At 46.4% G+C, this 20270-nt stretch overlaps 1 protein-coding gene across 1 annotated transcript in view; it reads right to left on the bottom strand.

Annotated features, from left to right (window-relative positions):
- LCT (lactase) overlaps positions 1 to 19858 on the bottom strand; it is a 55187-nt gene extending 35329 nt beyond the window's left edge. The window contains exons 1-5 of the mRNA XM_017888397.1: positions 19219 to 19858; positions 11330 to 11409; positions 7801 to 7884; positions 2144 to 2246; positions 20 to 98 (exon numbers count right to left, since the gene is read on the bottom strand). Coding sequence (XP_017743886.1) covers positions 20 to 98; positions 2144 to 2246; positions 7801 to 7884; positions 11330 to 11409; positions 19219 to 19858 — 986 coding nt within the window. The remainder of the gene's footprint in view (positions 1 to 19; positions 99 to 2143; positions 2247 to 7800; positions 7885 to 11329; positions 11410 to 19218) is intronic.
- Between the last annotated feature and the right edge of the window lie 412 nt (positions 19859 to 20270).

Raw genomic sequence — 20270 nt, 5'->3', positions numbered from 1 at the left:
ATAGGAAACCTGACATTACCTTTTCTCGGAACTTGATGAACAACTCAGAAACTCATTAATATCAGACCCAATGGTGAGCACTTGGTCTTTATTCACGGCTGTAAGAGAAGAAATTAAATTAACTCTATGTAAATACCAACTAAAAACATGCAAGTCTGAGACACCCAAACTCCAAGCAGTGGTTCCAAGCCCCTTTGGAAAATACCATGGGCTAAGGACTTTAGAAGCTCAGAAGTGAATTCTACTTACTTATTGCTTAAGAAGTGGTTCTCAAACTTCAATGTGAATCAAAATCATCTGTATAGCTTGTTAAAACAAAGGTTGCCGGTCCCACTCCCAGAGTATCTGATGCAGTAGGTCTCAAGTAGGGCTCAAGAATATGTATTTCTAATGAGCTCCCAGGTGATGCTAATGTTGATGCTGCTGGTCTGGGAACCACAACTTTGGGAACAATTGATTTAGAAGAACTCAAAGATCAGAAAGGGGTGGAATATTTTTTAAATTGTGGTAAAATACGCATAAACAGAAAAGGTACAATTTTAACCACTTAGAGAGAGGTGGGATCTAAGAACAGAAATTGTTATGCCATCAAAGGTGAGTTCAGATAAGCATCAATAAATGGTATCTATGGATGGACTTCAGGGGCCCTGTGGAGCCAACCCAATGCTGGGAGGGGATCCAGGTGTGCTATGGTTTGGATGTGGTTTGTCCCCACCAAAACTCATGTTGAAATTTAATTGCCAATGTAACATTGTTGAGAGGTTACAGGACCTCTAAGAGACATCTGCCCTCATGAAGGGATTAGTGCAGTCTCCAGGGAGTGAGTGAGTTCCCACTCACTCACATGGGACTGGATTAGTTACCATGACAGTGGTTGTTATAAAGTTAGGCTGCCTCTGGTGTTTAATCTATTTGCAGACACTTGCTTCCCCTTCCACTTCTCTGCCATGTTAGGATGCAGCATGTGGCCCTCACCAGGCCACTGACCAGATGTGGCTGCCTGATCTTGAACTTCCCAGTCCCCAGAACCATGAGCTAAATAAACCTTTTTTCGTTATAAATTACACAGTCTAGAGTATTCTATTATAGCAACACAAGACAGACTAATATACAGTGGTAGAAAGAACACTACTGACTTCTCCCATACTCTGACCTGTGGACAGGAGTGACAGACCTGAATATTAGGGCCACTTCCCATACTCTGACTCTGACCTTCCACTTCTCTGCCATGTTAGGATGCAGCATGTGGCCCTCACCAAGGCCACTGACCAGATGTGGCTGCCTGATCTTGAACTTCCCAGTCCCCAGAACCATGAGCTAAATAAACCTTTTTTCGTTATAAATTACACAGTCTAGAGTATTCTATTATAGCAACACAAGACAGACTAATATACAGTGGTAGAAAGAACACTACTGACTTCTCCCATACTCTGACCTGTGGACAGGAGTGACAGACCTGAATATCAGGGCCCTCAGGCACATTCCCCTCTGCCCCTTCCTCCCTTCTTGCAGAGTCTCCAGTGACTGCCAGCCTCAATGCTGTCATAGACCCTACCTTTCCCCTGACTTGATTGGACCAGGAGCAGCCTCCTGATCCATGACCAGCACTCAGATTCACTCTCAAGAATTTGAACTAAGAGACACTAGGAAGATAGCCCTTGATCCGTGAGTCCCACACTTGAAAGTTCTTAGCATCTTTGTCAGGTACCCACCAGGGCCATGTGCAAACTGAGATAACGGGGACATGGAACAAGGGTAAGTAGAGAGAGCTGGCTGGAGAGAGAGGGGCACAAGAACGCCCTGCCAAGAGGAGCAGAGATGAGAGACCTTGGAGGGAGAGGTAATGAAAGGAGGCAAAGATGAGTTTCCATGCTTACAACTCACAGCTGAGGCCTGACTATCTTTATGTCCATAAGAGGCATCCTTGTGCAGAACCTCTCCTCTTTCTTGGGTCAATGGGGGATGGTCGCAAGGGACCATCAGTAGGAAGGCATAGTACACTAACCCAATCTGGGGTGGGCTCTTAGACTAGCCTTCCTCCCATGCTCCTCCTCCCATTGGAACCCCGGACTTTCAAGACTGCTACCCAGCACACCAGTGCACCAAATGTCGCTTGAAACCTCTTCAGCAATGGCCCACTCACCTTCAAAAAGGCTGAAGAGCAGCCTGGCTGGGCTCTTCGTGGTGGAGGGGCAGTCTGGGAGTTTTAGGTTGAAGATGAAAACTTTCACTTCTGGCTCAATGGTCTGAAAAAGAGAAGGACCAGCAAGTGAACTGAAGCCCCCTGGAAAGCATCTTGATAACAGGGACAGAGTTTCAAGATGAGAAATTGTAGCACTTCCTCTGGTTTTGGAATGACCTCTAACTATTTCAGTTAATTAAAGGAGCTGACTCTAGACTCTGAAGGAGAAAGATCTACAAGTTTCAATGACATAGTCTGCCCTCCCCATCAACCCCCACCTTCACCTCTTCCTTCACCTCGGGCTTACAGAACACCTCTTAGAGCTAGGCATGGTGTTAGGATCAGGAACAAGGCCACTGCTCACATCCAGAGCCTGTGCTACTCTAGAAGCTTAGTTAAGAGGCCACTGTTGCCATATCTATGGATGTCTGGGGTTTGCTTCACAATAATCCAGTTTGGTTAGCTGGGTATGGTGGTGCAGGCCTGTAGTGCCAGCTACTTGGGAGGCTGAGCGAGGAGGATTGCTTGAGTCCAGGAGTTCAAGGCTACAGTGAGCTATGATTGCACCACTGCACTCCAGCCTCGGTGACAGAGCAAGATCCTGTCTCTAAAAAAAATGTTTTTTTTTTTTTTTAATTAAAAATCTAGTTTGGGAGATAGAAGTTACAGGTTAGGTGAAAGAAGACTAGCTATGAGCCAATAGCTCTTGCAGTTGGAGATGGCTTCATAGGGGTTCATCATACTTTCTTTCTACTTTTGGATGTCAGAAATTTTCCAAAACAAAAAGTTATAGCAGCCCCGAGGGTGCGGTGGCTCACACCTGTAATCCCAGCACTTTGGGAAGCCGAGGTGGGCGGATCACCTGAGGTCAGGAGTTCAAGACCAGCCTGACCAACATGGGGAAACACTATCTCTATCAAAAATACAAAAATTAGCTGGGCTTGGTGGTTCATGCCTGTAATATTGGCTACTTGGGAGGCTGAGACAGGAGAATCGCTTGAACTCAGGAGGCAGAGGTTGCAGTGATCCACTGCACTTCAGCCTGGGCAACAAGAGCCAGGTTCCATCCCAACAAAAAGAAAAAAAAAAAAAAGTTATATTAGCTGTCATCATTAAAACGGAAGCAAATGTAATTTCCTCTCCTTATTTCTAGCCATTTCAGTATCAAGGAAAGCGTCTCAGACTGACATGCTGTTTGACTTCACTTTAAATTATCTTTTTTTGGGGGGTTAGAGTTTGGTCATTTTACTCACAGTAATTTTTTCCTCCCCTGAACAACTAAAAGCTACCAAAAGTTACCAATAGTAACTCCTTTAAAAGGAGCCAGGCATAGTCTTTACTTTCTCATAGCCACCTGTGACCATGTCCTGTCTTTACAGATGGGGAATCAGAAGCTTGAGAGGCCGAGCGGGTTGCCCATGACCTTGTAGTTAGTGGAGCTGTGACTCCACACAGTCTTCATCCCTCCCTGTGCTGGGTCAACGCAGTGGGGACACACGGCCCAGGGTGGCGCGCTTAGGGAAGCAAGGGTTTTCTCCGTCCTGAAAGACGGATATGCCATGAGGGCAGCCGGTGATGTCCCAGGGCTGGAGAGGTAGAGGAGCCTCGGAGGCCCCGGCCTGCCTTCTGCCAAGCGGAGAACTCCCTGGGAGCACAGCTTTTTCTGATAAGTGGATGTGGGACCTCCTCGTGTGCCTCCTGTAGAACTGAGAACCCAGGGGTGTGCCACAGCTCTTCATTGCTGGGCTGGAGGCTGTTCTCAGGCCCTCAGACAGCTGTGTGCTGTTGGGGCGTGGCCGCTGAGGGCCCCTGGGGCTCAGAGAGGGCTGTGCAGGTGCTCTGGGGAGAGGGTGGGAATGGGAGCAGGTGCGTGCTCCTCCCTGCCCTGCTTTCGCCCTCTTCCCTCGCAGCCCACAGGAAGAGGCCCCTTCAAGGGGAGGGTGGGGTTCTGGGATGGGGAGGGAGGGGACATTGGGAAGGTGGGCAGCGCGATTCAGGCTCCTGTGGACACAACTCAGCCGCTGTCCTCAGGGCAGCCTCACCTGTTCTTCCTGTCCTGGGGGTGGTAACTGTGCATGGGGAATGCTACCAGGCATGAGACCACAATCCCAGGAAGGAACAGTGTCCTCTCAAGCTCACCTGTCATTTCCGAATCTTTGAGGCTGCCTCTGAGGGTCCAACCCCACCCAAGGAAGTAAAAGGAATAGATAACCATTGCAGAGCATTTATAAATGGCTGCTAAGTTTGTCCAGGGAGAGTTTTATTATTCGACTGGCCAGCTACAGACTGAAGTTTCAGTGCTTTTCCCAGACACTGGTAGAAGTGTCTTGAAAATGTGGTAGCCAGGGCCGGGTGTGGTGGTTCACGCCTGTAATCCCAGCATTTTAGGAGGTCGAGAGGGGTGGATCACTTGAGTCCAGGAGTTGGAGACCAGCCTAGCTAACATGGTGAAACCCCGTCTCTACTAAAAATACAAAAAAAAGTCAGGCATGGTGGCGGTCTCCTGTAATTCCAGCTACTCGGGAGGCTGAGGCAGGAGAATCACTTGAACCCAGGAGGTGCAGGTTGCAGTGAGCTGAGATCATGCCACAGGGCACTCCAGCCTGGGTGACAGCGAGACTCCATCTCAAAAAAAAAAAAAAAAATGTTGTGGTGGAAAAAGGGAAGAGACTGAAAATCATATCCTCAAGTACCAGCCATGCAGTGCCCCTGCTGACTGCCTGTCAGAGGCACGCAACCTCCGCACAACAGAGATGGTTTTAAAATGGCAGCTGTGTCCAAACCTGTTAGCCTAGCAACAAGCTCTGGTTTAATTCCATGAGGAGGACAAAAGGCAGCTTTAGTCATCACAGGCATAAGCAGACCTCGAGGACACTAGAGTGCTAAACAAGGCCCAGAAACCTTGTCAGCCAGCCCACAAGCACGGGCCCTGGGTCGCAAGCAAGTTTAGGTTCAGGTGAGGCATTCACAAAAACAACTGAAATTGATCATATGTGATTTAAAAATACCACCTTCATTATCATGTTCCCAACCCTTGGACTTCTTTTTCTTTTTTTGAAATGAGTCTCTCTCTGTTCCCTGGGCTGGAGAGCAGGGGCGCCATCTTGGCTCACTGCAACCTCCACCTCCCGGGTTCAAGTGGTTATTGTGCCTCAGTCTCCCAAGGAGCTGGGATTACAGGTGCTCACCACTATACTTGCTTAATTTTTGTATTTAGTGAAGACAGGATTTCCCCATGTTGGGCAGGCTGGTCTTGAACTCCCGGCCTCAAGTGATCCGCCTGCCTCAACCTCCCAAAGTGCTGGGATTACAGGTGTGAGACTTGTTTTTCTTTTGAAGAGACAGTGTGGTGTCTTAGAATGAGAAAGCCCTGGTTCAAATCCCAACCCTGGAGCTCACCACCTTGGTTAGATTGTTTAAATCTTAGAGTGGGTTTTGAGGGGTTGAGATGATGTGAGGATGAAGTGCCTCCCAGGTGTCTGGGATAAGCAAGCACTAAAATTATATAGCTGTTACTCAGATGTCTTTGTGGCTGCATCTGTCGCCTTTGATTAGATCAGTGGTCCCCAACATTTTTGGCACCAGGGACCGGTTTCGTGGAAGACAATTTTTCCACAGACTTGGGGGAGGTGGGAGGGCTGATTTGGGGATGAAACTGTTCTACCTCAGGTTATCAGGCATTAGATTCTCATAAGGAGCACGCAACCTGGATCCCTCGCATGCGCAGTTCCCAATAGGGTTTGTGTTCCTATCTAATATGGCTGCTAATCTGGCAGGACGTGGAGCTCAGGTGGTAATGCTTGCTGGCCTGCCACTCACCTCCTGCCGTGCAGCCAGGTTCCTAACAGGCCATGAACCAGTACTGGTGCTCGGCCTGGGGGCTGGGGACCCCTGAATTAGATCATCTTATTATTTGTAGATAACAAAAGCAGCAGTGTCTACACAGGCAGCTGGAGACACACAGACATTGGGATTGGACTGGTGCTAATTTGTCCATTTCAATCGCTCTGCCTCAGGAAAAATGGAGGGTCCATGGCCTTTTTTTTTTTTTTTGAGATGGAGTCTCTCTCTGTCACCAGGCTGGAGTGCAGTGGCGAAATCTCGGCTCTCTGCAACCTCCGCCTCCCAGGTTCAAGTGATTCTCCTGCCTCCGCCTCCCAAGTAGCTGGGACTGCAGGTGCGTGCCACCATGCCCATCTAATTTTTGTATTTTTAGTAGAGACAGGTTTTCATCATGTTGGCCAGGATGGTCTTAATCTCTTGATCTTGTGATCCACCTGCCTCGGCCTCCCAAAGTGCTGGGATTACAGGCGTGAGCCACTGTGCCCGGCCAAACTTGGCCTTTTAAGGGATAATTCCTCAGGTAAACCATCCTCCTTGGTGACGGAGATGGTGGGATTCAAAACGAGAGGTGAGCGATGGGGGCTGCTCTACCTGCCTCATGGGAGGCACAGGCTGAAACCAGTGGGGAGTGGCTTTGTGCCCAAACCTGCAGAGGCAGGAGGTCCAATGTGGGTGCATTCCAGTGGTCAGACATCCTTGGAAAGGCCCACAGGAAGGCAGCTCTCCAGGGTTATAGGAATACTGCCAGCACTCAGACGGTGCAGGAGAAAACATTGGCACCATCAGATACACCTTGTGTTGGGGGAATAGTTGTGACTGTAGGAAATGAAGCAAGTAAGTCACACAGCAGTGACCAAGCCTAAGAGAGAAACCTGGTAGTTGGATAGGAGGCTCCTAACATACTTTCTCTAATGAGCCCGTATCATTAGACTTGAGAAAAGCAGTACTGGGTACAGGAAGGAGTCCTGAGCTTACTGGAAGGTCCAGACAGCTGGGATCTGATTTAGTAGACCTGGGTGTGAAATGTTTGTTTTTTAAAAAATGTGGTAACATAGACTTAAAGAAAAAATTTACGGGCCAGGTGTGGTGGCTCACACCTGTAATCCCAGCACTTGGGGAGGCTGACAGGCGAGGATCTCTTTAGGTCAGGAGTTTGAGACCAGCAGGACCAACACGGTGAAACCTTGCCTCTACCAAAAATACAAAAATTAGCCAGGCATGTTAGTGTGTTCCTGTAGTCCCAGCTACTGGAGAGGCTGAAGCAGGAGAATCGCTTGAACCCAGGAGGCAGAGGCTGCAGTGAGCCAAGATCGCACCACTGCACTCCAGCCTGGGCAACTGAGGAAGACTCCGTCTTAAAAAAAATAAAAATAAAAATAAAAGTTACCATCATAACCATTAAATGTATAGTTCAGTGGCGTTAAGTAGATTCACATCGTTATGCAACCATCACCCTCACTGATGAACTGCCTTTTTAAAACTCAGAATGAACCCTAGAATCTCGATTCTCGGCAGATTTCTACACAAGAAAGCAGAGGATTTATGTAAATATTTATCTTAACAAGCTAACCCTCGTATCCTTTCTAGGAAAGACTACCTAACATCTGATGTTCTCTAAGGATGCTTGCAACAGAAATCTCCCCAGACTCAACTCGGCAGATCTCTGACTGTTGATGGAAGTTCAGTTTATGCAGTAGTCAAAGCATTAAATGTCTAATCTGCTCTCTGAAACCTTCGCAGCATTCATCATCAATGTGGAAAAGGGCTCAAATTACCTGCAATTTACTCAGCTTCTGCCGCAGACTTGCCTCATTTTGGCATTCATAAGACAAATCAAGAGAGAGGAAATCAACCGTGTCCTGGAAATAGTAAATAGGGTCGTTAGAGCCTTACCAGTGTCAAGACTCTCGGAAATATGCTTTTTTGTTTCTCCCCTTATCGCTAAACTGAATATTCCAAAGTGGGATTTTTTCCAAAGGAAAAGATGGAGATGGAATGAGAAAGTGTGTGTGTGTGTGTATGTGTGTGTGTGTGTGTGTGTAGAGTGGCAGGGGGATGCCTGTGCCTGTGTGTTGTTGGGAAATGCATTACCTATGTGCTCATCCATTTGCCTCTGTTCTCAGCACACAGAAAGCACACAGTGTTGATGGCTAAATGAATGTGTGAATGCCAGAAATGGGAGGGAGCTGGAGGCCAGGGCTGCCGCTGACACTTCCTCCACAGACCCTAGCACTTGGCCAGGATGGGGGCAGTACAGCCTTCAGCCAAGCATGGTTCCACAGTCATGCCTGTGAATCCTACTGCGCTTTTAGTTTTGGTTTTAATTTCAGGCCACGGTTTGAAGTCCACCCCCAGTTATCCCTAGCCAGGTCAAGAGCTAGGGCCTGTGGAGGATGCCCTGGGGACATCCTCTTTAGCAGAGCACAACCCTCATGGTCCTGGTCGTCAACACCCCCATCCACGCATCCGATAAGGATGTCCCCTCTGCCCTGTCTCTGGCCTGCATGTGCTCAAAGAACTTCAGATTCACAGAGTCTCCACAGGAAGACACCACCATGCTGCCACTACCCTCGCAACCCCCAATGCTCCGCTCCCCTCCACGAGCCTGGTAGACTGTACCTTTCTACCCTTGGCACGATTAGATCATTACCTGTCTTATCCCTCCCACAGATCATCTGCTTCTTTGAGACAAGGACTGTGGTAAACAGCACCTGGTCAGAACCAAGTGCTCTGTGCACCTTAATGCCTAGCGTTCCATTATTGGAATGCTAGGCCTGTGGGTGTTATTTATATCCTACTGCTCAAGGTCGTCGCTAAGGTCTGATTGCAAAAGTTCAAAAAATTGCAACCTCAGGCATAAATGGGTTAATAAGTGGTTCACCACTAGGGCTCCCTGTTGCTTTCTCAGTCGTCATCAGTGTTCACTAAAGACCACTCTGGCAGGTATCTGTCCAGCGTTCCCTGCCCACCCTCGCAGCTCTTGCTTGTGTCTGTCAATTCTGCACAACACATTGTCACTGAGTTCCTACCTCCGAAAGTCACACTGTGCTGGGATGGTGGGTGGGGATTCACATTTAGAGATAAATAATATCCACAGAGGTTTACACCTTTAATAGGGAGGGTTAGCAAATGCACCAATCACACGAGGAGAAGGCAGAAAGTCAGACGTGCCATGAGAAGCCCGTACCAGTGGTTCTCATGCCTTACTGGGGATTAGACTCACCTGGGGACTTGGGATGCCTGTGCAGGCCCAGGTGGGTCCCACCACATTAAGCCTTGGTCTCTGTGCTCTCTGCTAGCTCTCTAGGTGGTTCTGATGCCCACTCGAGCTTGGGAACTACTGGTCTAAAGCAATGGCTAAGGGTCCGGGTGGGGAAAAAGCGCATCAGGGCGAGTGAGGGAGTGTTACTGAGCGAGGCCTCTGCTGGAGAGCACAGTTACGTGTACGTTAACAATGGAGAAAATTTTGCTGGAAGGAGATTTGAGGAAGGCAGAAAGACAGGAAGACAGGAAGGACGTCCAGTAGGGGATGCAGGAGAGTAGGAAGCAAGCATAGCACTCACATGGGCAAAATAGGAGGTGAGGCCAGAGAGAGAGAGACATCCACACGTTCATGCACTGGAGGGTCCCGCAGGATTCGTCCCACTCGGGAGTGTGGCTTCCCAGCAGGGAACTGGTCAGAACTGTGCTTTTGGAAGATTTACCAGAAGCATTGCACAGCATGGACTGGGGCAGAGACCAGTACAAAGGCTATTTCTTGACAAGCATTTTTCTGATCAGCACTTTGGCCTCCTGCGTTCATAACTGATAGCAGTTATCGCCCTCTGTAAACTAATTTAGACGCCATTCTGTCCATGCAATCAGCCTTGGAGTTGTCCCTCTAGAACCTTATCAGGTCTTGGTTCCATCGTGTTTGAACTGGAAAATCTGAAGACTGGACCCTGGCTCCTGGGGCCCCCGTCACCGCGCAGACACCAATGAGCAGCACCACATCTCTACAGCACCAGGGCGATGCTGCAGAACTGGAGGCCAGCAGTGATTCCCATGGCTTCCAGACTGCCCAGCAGCCCAAGGAGGCCCAAAGCTGTTCACTTCTCAGATTATTTTGATTTTTCTTTTAAAAATTATAGTTAAAGGCTGGGCGTGGTGGCTCAAGCCTGTAATTCCAGCACTTTGGGAGGCCAAGGCAGGTGGATCACCTGAGGTCAGGAATTTGAGACAAGCCTGACCAACATGGTGAAACCCCATCTCTACTAAAAATACAAAATTAGCTGGGCATGGTGGCACATGCCTGTAATCCCAGCTACTTGGGAGGCTGAGGCAGGAGAATCGCTTGAATCCAGGGGACAGAGATTGCAGTGAGCTGAGATCATGCCACTGCACTCCAGCCTGAGCAACAAGAATGAAACTCCATCTCAAAAAAAAATATATAAAAAATATGAATTATAGTTAAAAAGTGATAGTTGGCTGGACGTGGTGGCTCATGCCTGTAATCTCAACACTCTGGGAGGCTGAGGTGGGAGGACTGCTCAAGGCCAGGAGTTGGAAGTTGAGGCTGCAGTGAGCTGTGATCATGCCACTGCACTCCAGCCTGGGTGACAGAGAAGGCCACAAAACTCTGTCTCTAAAAAAATAAATAACTAAAAATAAAAAATAAAAGTGATAGAGGATATATGAACATTTTTAATTTTTTTTTTTCTAGACAGGGTCTTGCTGTGTCACCCAGGCTGGAGATATGATCACAGTTCACTGCAGCCTTGACCTCCAGGGCTAAAGTGATCCTCCCACCTCAGCCTCCCGAGCAGCTGGGACTACAGGCATATATCACCATGCCTTGCTAATTTTTGTGTTTTTAGTAGAGAGGGAGTTTTGCCATGTTGCCCAGGCTGGTCTCAAACTCCTGGGCTCAAACAACTCTCCCACCTCCCCCTACAAAGTGCTGGGATTACAGACGTGAGCCACTGTGTTCGGCCAGGTGCACATTTTTTTAAAAACTCCTTTATAAACCTATACCTGTTTTGCCATAATTTCATCTCTTCTCCTGTAAGCTATCTTGGACTCAAAAATCAGAGCAAGCAGAGGCAAGTGACTCCTTCCTGCAGGGATGCCGACACTTGACCAAGCAGGAGCTGCAGCGTCAAGATTTTGTTTTTAAGGTAATTATGAACCTAGAGAATATATACCACTCATTCTGAGGTGTTTACAGAAATGTCAAACCAAACAGACCAAAACTTCTCTTCTTTTTAAAAAATTAAAATCAAACTCTCCTTGGATGTTACAGGTATATTTTTGGGCTGCTGTCACCTGGGCAAGCGCAGATATGGGTGGTTCTAGCAGGAGCTCTGGGATATCTTCAACTCGCAGGACAACAGAGAGTTTTCCGCCTGAAACCAACCAGAGACATGAACAGCAGGTGAGCGAGGGTGGGAGGCTCTGACTGCAGAAACCACCGGGGGATTCATTTCCTATGGACCCGAAGAACTCATCCACGTGACTTTACTCTAGCTGAAAGATTTTAGAAGAAAAGGTGGCTTAAAAAAAATAATGTCCCTTTAGAGAGTTTGTGAAAATCAGGACTATGAAATGCAGAGCAGTTGGAAAGTTGGCAAGGAGAGAATTCCTTCCTAAACTTCTTTTTTTTTTTTTTTGAGACAGGGTCTTGCTGTCGCCCAGGCTGGAATGCAGTGGCGTGATCTCACCTTATTGCAGTCTCTGCCTCTCAGAGTCAAGCGATCCTCCTGCCTCAGGCTCTTGAGTAGCTGGGACTACACGTATGCGCTACCATGCCTGGCTAGTTTTTAAATTTTTTGTGGAGATATGGTGTCATTATATTTTCCAGGCTGATCTCAAACTCCTGGGCTCAAGCACTTCTCCCGCCTCGGTCTCCCAAAGTGCTGGGATTACAGGCATGAGCCACTGTGCCCATTCCTAAACTTTTTTTTAAAGTCAGGGTGCTCTCAGGAAACTGCTGTTCCCTGATCCTTATTCATGGGAAAATATCAATACAGCCCCTACTGGGTGTTGAGGGGAGAAACAAGGAAATATTAGCATGTGTGGCTTGTACCCACTTGCTTTGACATTGGATGACATAGCAGTGGTTCTCAAACTGTTGTGTACATCACAATCACCTACCGAGATTGTTAAAATGCCAATTTCAGGCTGGGCACGGTGGCTCATGCCTGTAATCCAAGCACTTTGGGAGGCCGAGGGGGGTGGATCGCTTGAGGTTAGGAGTTTGAGACCAGCCTGGCCGACATGGTGAAACCCCGTCTCTACTAAAAATACAAAAATTAGGAGTGGAGTGCGCCTGTAATCCCGGCTATTTGGGAGGCTGAGGCAGGAGAACTGCTTGAACTCAGGAGACAGAGGTTGCAGTGAGCCTAGATCTCACCACTGCACTCCAGCCTGGGCAACAGAATGAGACTCCGTCTCAAAAAGAAAAAAAAAAAAAGCCAATTTCAGGCCCTGCCCTCGGAGATTCAGAGTCAGCAGAGTAGAGTGGGCCCAGGCACAAGCATTTTAACACGCTTCTCGGGGGATACCAACACGACGGTCCTCAGACCATAATTTGAGAGACACTGCGTGGCGCTGGGATGGCTCAGCCGTTCTGTGTTGCTATCGATGGATATAAATTTTCAGCCCACCTTGGATGTTCCTTGAGGAGCAAAATTTAAACATTTATGTAATCCCTCCAAGTATCAAGCTTAGGACTGGGTGGATAGAAAGGGCTCAGACCTGTGATTTGGAAACACGAAACAAAAATTGAATAAAAGTGCAGTTTCAGATTTTAACAATAGGACCATATTCATTCAAATTCTCTACAGAAGATAGATCCCCTGCCAATGAAACCACCACAAACAACCATTACCAACTACAATGGTGCTTATTTTGATAAGCACAACGAATCTTTGAAATACTTCTGAGCATGGAATATCACTGGGAGATATTTAGTTCTCATTCTGACAAGATAATGTTGTTTCCCAGTTCTTTAATGGTTGTGCTCCATGGATCCGTTTCACATTCCACAGGTTTCCAGACTTCAAACCATCATCACTTCCTCGGACTAAACCGCTAATCTACTTTAGCGTCTCTATACATTTGCCTATTCAGGACATTTGTTGTAAATGTAAATGTAAATGTAGATTGTAAATGTAAATATGTGGTTGTGACTGGCCACTTTCACTAGCATGTTTTCAAGGTTCATCAATGTTGTATCATGTATCAGAACTTCTTTCTGGCCAAGCATGGTGGCTCACACCTATAATCCCAGCACTTTGGGAGGCTGAGGTGGGAGGATCACTTGAAGTCAGGAGTTCGAGACCAGCATGGCCAAGATGGTGAAACCCCGTCTCTACTAAAAATACAAAAAAATTAGCCGGGCATGGTGGCGCATGCCTGTAGTGCCAACTACTTGGGAGGCTGAGGCAGGAGAATTGATTGAACTTGGGAAGTGGAGGTTGCAGTGAGCCAAGATCGCACCACTGAACTCCAGCTTGGGTGACAGAGCTAGACTCTGTCTAATAAATAAATAAATAATATAAATAAATAAAATAACTTCTTTTTTATGGCTGACTAATATTATATTGTAGGATATACTAATACTACATTTATATTCATCCATCAGTTGATGGTCATTTTTCCCACTTTTTGGTTTTTATGAACTTACATTGCTTATGAATGTTTGTTGTACACATTTTGTTTGGACATTTGTTCATTTCCACTTGATATATCCCCTAGAAGCAGGATTGTTAAGCATGTGTTAACTCTAAAGTTTGAGGAAGTGCTGGCTGTTTTTCAAGTGGCTGCACCGTTGTTCATGGCCCCAAACAGTGTACTCAGGTTCCATTCACTCACAGTGTCACGCACTGTTATAGTCTGTCTTTTTTCAGGACCTCCTCGTAGGTGTGAAGCGGTATTCTGTTCTATTTTAATTGTTGGATTAAGTAGTCGGTTCATTTGGCATTTTTATGGGTTTTTTTTTTTTGTTTATCAAGCTATATTATATAACCTTTTTTTGATGTATATCAAAATTAATTACATTTTTAAAGGGAACAATAAGATCTATAAGGGAAAGTGAGCATGAGAGAGACGAGAGGGAAGAAACACTTTTGAAATAGTGAGGGCTGAAAAAGAGAAATTATTCTGTTCTTGCATTGATATTGGGACAGGTATTTGGGGAACCACAAATGAAGGGTTAGGGAAATAAGCAGAAAGAAAACGAAGGAACGATATGACTTTAAAAAGAAGTCTTTAGTCACCTGATGAAAATAAAAAATAAAATATGGAAACATTTAAATAAACATGTACCATATGTTTTATAATTTTAAGAATTTGTGCATCCATCTTCAAAATAAGATTTTTCTTTTTTTTTTTTTTTTTTTTTTTTTTTTTTTTTTGGACGGGTAGTCTGGCTCTGTCGCCCAGGCTGGAGTGCAGTGGCCGGATCCTTCAGTCACTGCAAGCTCCGTTCTTCCCGGGTTTACGCCATTCTCCTTGCCTCAGCCTCCCCAGTAGCTGGGATACAGCCGCCCACCACCTCCGACCGGCTCAGTCTTTTTGTATTTTTTAGTTAGAGACGGGGTATTCACCGTGTTAGCCAGGATGGTCTCGATCTCCTGACTCGTGATCCGCCGCCTCGGCTCCCAAAAGTGCTGGGTTCCAGGCTTGAGCCACCGCCCGGCGTTCTTTTTATTATTGTTTTTCAATCTGCTTCTTCTGCGTTCTTCTTCTTTTTATTTTCTTTTCTGTTTCTTTCTTTCACTTTGTTCATTATCTTCTTTCCTCCTTCTTTCTTTTTCTTTTCTTTTCTTCTTTCTTTCTCTTTCTTTCTTCTCTTCTCTTTCTTCTCTCTCTCTCTCTCTCCTCGCTTCCTTCACTTCTTTTTCTTTCCTTCCTTTTTTTTTTTTCAGGGTCTGGCTCTGTTCCCTAGGCTGAGTGCAGTGGTGTTGATCTTGGCTCACGCATGATCGTTGGCTCCACTGCAGCCTCTGCCGCCCGGGATCCAGCGATCTCCCCCTCATCCTCCTTGTAGCTGGGATACACACTCACACCACCGCAACCTGGTGTGCGTGTTGTAATCCCAGCTACAAGAGAACTTTTGTGATTTTTTTTTTTTTTTTTTTTTTTTTTTTTTAGGAAGGAATGGAGGTTCACCACGTTGGCCAGGCTAAGTCTTGAACTTCTGAGCTCCAAAACAGTGCCCCACTTGACTCCAAAGCACTGGGGTTACAGATGTGAGCCACTGTGCCTGGCCTCATTCTTTCTATTTTTTTTTTTTTTTTTTTTTTTTTTTTGAAGACGGAGTCTCGCTCTTCACCCAGGTTGGTGCAGTGGCCGGATTCTCAGCTGCACTGGACAAGCTCTGCCTCCCGGTTATGCCATTCTCCTGCTCAGCCTCCCGAGTAGCTGGGCTCTAGGCGCCCGCCACCCTCGCCCGGCTAGTTTTTTGTATTTTTTAGTAGAGACGGGTTTCACGGTGTTACAGGATGGTCTCGCATCTCCTGCCCTCGTGTCCACGCGCTCGGCCTCCCAAAGTGCTGGGATTTACAGGCTTGAGCCACGCGCCCGGCGGGCCTCATTCTTTCAAAGTTTATTTTATTCAGAGCTTCTTCAGTAGGATTGGAGCCAACACACATCTCTGTGTTTATTTGCTGACCTGCCCCAAGACAGGCTCTGCAAAGAGCACAGTGGTTCTCCATGGCGCTCCTAGGTTCAGGCAACTGTCTCCGTGTCCAGAGCTCCGCTCTCCCTCAGACTGGGCCCCTTTTCTCTTTCTTGAGCCCACTCTCGCCCTGCATTCCCAACTGCTCAAATGGTGGCCCAGGAACAGACTTCCTGGCAACTCTGTCTAAAATATCCCCAGCCACTCTCACACTTTCTTCCCTTACCCTGCCTTAAAAAAAAAAGAAACAGAAAAAGAAAAAAAAAAGTAGTAAAATACACATAACAGAAAAGTACCATCTTAACTATTTTTAAGTGTACAGTTCAGTATTATTAAGTATATTCACATTGTTGTGCAACCAATCTCCAGAACTTTTTCATCTTTCAGAACAGAAACTCTATCCCCATTAAACAGCTCTCCATTTCTCCCTTACCCCAGCCCCTGGCCTCTGTCATTCTCTTTCCTGTCTCCATGAATTTGACTGCTCTAGGTTCCTCCTATACGTGGAATCATACGGCATTTGTCTTTCTGTGTCTGACTTACTTCACATAGCATAATGTCCTCAAGGTTCATCCATGTTGTGTAGCATGTGACAAGACTTCCTCCCTTTTTAATAAAGGTGGAGTAATATTCCATTTTATGTCTACACCACATCTTGTTTATCCATTCATCCATCAGTGGATATCTGGGTTGCTTCCCCTTTTCACTATTGTGAATAAGGCTGCTATAATGTTCTACCTTATTTTTTAAGATAGAAAACAAAAATGTTTAAGGCCGGGCGCGGTGGCTCAAGCCTGTAATCCCATCACTTTCGGAGGCCGAGGCAGGCAGATCACCTGAGGTCAGGAGTTCGAGTCCAGCCTGTCCAACATGGAGAAACCCCCCATCTCTACTAAAAATACAAAAATTAGCTGGATGTGTTGGTGCATGCCGTAATCACAGCCACTGGGAAGGCAGAGGCAGGAGAACCGCTTGAACCCGGGAGGTGGAGCTTGCAGTGAGCTGAGATCGTGCCACTGCACTGCAGCCTGGGCAACAGAGTGAGACTCCATCTCAGAAAAAAAAAAAAAAAAGAAAAAATGTTTAACCTCTCTATAATCAAATACGTGCAAATTAGCAAGAGATGAAAATAAGTGCTTTCACTGTTAAATTAGTATTAAAATATAGCATTTGAAACTGACAGAATGGGGTTAGAAGAGTAATTTTATAACTGTTCGTATAAATGGATTATACAACTTTTCTGTAAAATAATTTAGTACCATGCTTTAAAATCTTAAAGAATGTAGATCTTTTTACCTAGTAGTTTCAATTCTAAGACTCTGTCAAAAAGAATTTATCAGAAGGTGGGAAATAGTTTATAGATAGGAATGTCATTGCAACATAACTTGTAACTAGTGAAAAATAGAATAAACATACAAAAATAAGGAAAATAGTTTAAACTTCATGCTCCATTTATACAATGGGAACCTATAAGACCATTGGAAGTTATGCTTTCAAGTTTTTGCTTTGTTTTAAGCAATACTATTCCAGCACTGGAGTAAATTATTATTATTATTTTAGAGATGGTGGTTTGCTATGTTGCCCAGGCTGGTCTCCAACTCCTGGCCTCAAGCAATCCTCCTGCCTTCGCCTCCTAACAGGCATGAGCCACCACCATGTCTGGCTCAAGTTATTAATAAAATGAGAATATAGTCATAAAATATGTTAAATTGAAAAACTAGAACATAGAAGTATGTGTATATATCAGGTACTATATATACAAATATGTATGTATACAGTATATAATAAAAACAAGAAAACATACATAATGCAAAATTGGTTCTCAAAATTGGTGTACCTAACGTACAGTTAGGGAATTGATTAAAGTCACAAAAGTCCTGGTACAGCCTAGGCCTCCAGATCAGAACTTCAAGTCCCCTAGGAGGCAGGAATGTGAACAGTTAACGGTTGTGCTCTCCTTATCCTGTGGTATATCATTGTTTCATCTTGTATTTGTCTGTCTCCCAAGCTGGAATGTAAGCTCCAACTAAGACATGTAAGTAAAGGGGAGCTGAGGGGGAAGGGCAGGAAACCATGAAGCTTTGCCTCCAAGTCAGGGCAGCAGGACATAGAAAGGAAGATAGAAAGACAATCAGGGCTTGCCCAGCTCAAGACTGGGCAAGGGGGGTTTCAAAGATATATATGTGAGTGTGTGTGTGTGTACGTGTGTGTTGTGTGTATTGGTGTGTGTGTGTGTAATATGGTGTGTGTTAATGTGTTGTGTGTGTGGTATCGTGTGTTACGGTGTTGTGGGTGTATATGTGTGTGTGTGTATACTGTGGTGTGGTACGTGTGTGTGTGTAATGCGTTGTGTGGATCGTGTGTGTGGTGTGTAATGTGTGTGGAATAAGTTGGTGTGTGTACGTGTTGGTATGGGTACGCGTGGTTTATGTGTTACGGTGTGTGTACGTGTGTGTGTGTGGGTGTTAGCGTGGTGTTGTGGTACGTGTGTGTGTGTGTACGTGTGTTGTAACGTGGGTGTGACGTGTGTGTGTGGTGTATAGTTGTGTGTGTACGTGTGTGTGGTGATGGTGTGTGTGTATATGTGTGTGTGTGTACGTGTGTTGGTATATGTGTGGTGTACGTTGGTGTGTGTGGTAGTTGTGTTGTACGCGTGTGTGTATATGTGTTGTGACGGTGTGTGTATATTGTGTTTGTGTACGTGGGTTATATGTGTGTTGAGTTTTGTGTATAATGTGGTGTGTACGTGTGGGTGACGGTGTGTTGTACGTGGTGTGTGGTACGTGTGTGTGTGTATATGTGGTGTAGTGTGTACTGTGTGTGTATATGGTGTGTGTAACGTGTGTTGGTGTGTGTACGTGTGGTGTGGTGTGACGTGTGTGATATGTGTGCGTGTGACTGTGGTGGGTACTGTGTGTGTGTGTACGTGGTGTGTATAGAGGGTGTGTGACGTGTGTGGTGTGTGTATATGTGTGTGTGTGTGTACGTGTGTGTGTGTGTGTGTGTGTGTATATATATATATTTTTTTGAGACGGAGTCTTGGTCTGTTGCCCAGGCTGGAGTGCAGTGGCATGATCTTGGCTCACTGCAACCTCTACCTCCTGGGTTCAAGTGATTCTCCTGCCTAAGCCTCCCAAGTAGCTGGGATTACAGGCACCTGCTACCATCCCTGGCTAATTTTTGTATTTTTGGTAGAGATGGGGTTTTGCCATATTGGCCAGGCTGGTCTCGAACTCCTGACCTCAAGTGATCCAACCACCTTGGCCTCCCAAAGTGCTGGGATTACAGGCCTGAGCCACTGCCCCTGGCCTCAAAGATACTTTTCAAAGGAAATGCTGAGCATTATGCCATATTAGGTACCCCTTCCTATCTCCAGTGGGAAATCAATACATTATTAATTTCTCCCTATGCAGAGACATGAGAGGACTGCTGAAGGTGGGTGGCGAGAAACGCCAAATCTGCTCTAAGGAGGACGGGGAAGGTGTGTGATGAAGGCTGTCGAGGAGACACCACCAGGTCAATGTGTACTCACCCTGAGAAGCATAGTTTTCATGGTAAATCTCATAGGCTTTTCTGTGGGCATCACTGAGGGCCTGGAGTCGTGACGCTCTTGATTCCTGGTGGGGAAGCTCCTTGATCACTTCCTCCAAGTCACTGAAGGTGAACCAGATCCCAACTAGGTCCCCGAAGGAGTGGAAGGCGAATGTGGCATAGTCAGCAAAGAGGTCAGCGAAGACTTCGGTTCTCTGGAGGGTGCTGGCCGGGAGGGTCTGGTGGTGCAGGATGACCATGGGCTGAAGCCGTGCAGTCTCGAGGGCCTCCAGGAGTCGCCGGTAGCACTGCACTGTTTTCTTGTCTGGATTCTGGGTGCTTCCTGCTGGGAGGAGCTGTGCCCATGACAGAAATACCTTATAATGGGTGATCTGACTGGCATGAAGACTGCTGAAGTATTCTGGCAGGAAAGTGGGCAGTGGCTGGTGACAAACGTACAGGTCTTTGTCCCCTGCTACAAAGTTAGAACTCTGGTCTCCCAGGGGCCCACTCAGGTTGTGCAGCAAGTCATTGGTTAAAGGACCAGCGGTGGAAATGAAATTTCTCTCAGACTCCCAGTCTGACCCCCAGCTTGAAAGACTTAGCAGGGCAATAAAGACTGCATGCCAAGACAGCTCCATTTTCTAGGAACTGTTAGGAGGTATGTGGAACCCTTACTTTATAACAACAACTGAGGTTGTAAAATACTAAGTGATTAATTAAGACTTAATATTTAACTGGGTTATCTATGATCACAAAATCAATACACGGTTCACTAATGCGATATTTAAAAATGTAAAGATCAGGGCCGGGTGCGGTGGCTTGCACTTGTAATTCCAGCACTTTGGGAGGCCAAGGCAGGCACATCACGAGGTCAGGAGATCGAGACCATCCTGGCTAACACAGGGAAACCCTGTCTCTACTAAAAATACAAAAAATTAGCCGGGCATCGTGGCCTGCGTCTGTAGTCCCGGCTACTCAGGAGGCTGAGGCAGGAGAATCACCTGAACCTGGGAGGCGGAGGTTGCAGTGAGCCAAGATCATGCCACTGCA

The sequence above is a fragment of the Rhinopithecus bieti genome, unplaced genomic scaffold (assembly GCF_001698545.2).
Source record: "Rhinopithecus bieti isolate Rb0 unplaced genomic scaffold, ASM169854v2 scaffold_15296, whole genome shotgun sequence".
NCBI lineage: Eukaryota > Metazoa > Chordata > Mammalia > Primates > Cercopithecidae > Rhinopithecus > Rhinopithecus bieti.
The sequence above is the reverse complement of the archived record's forward strand: the minus strand, read 5'-3'. Positions and strand labels throughout refer to the sequence as shown.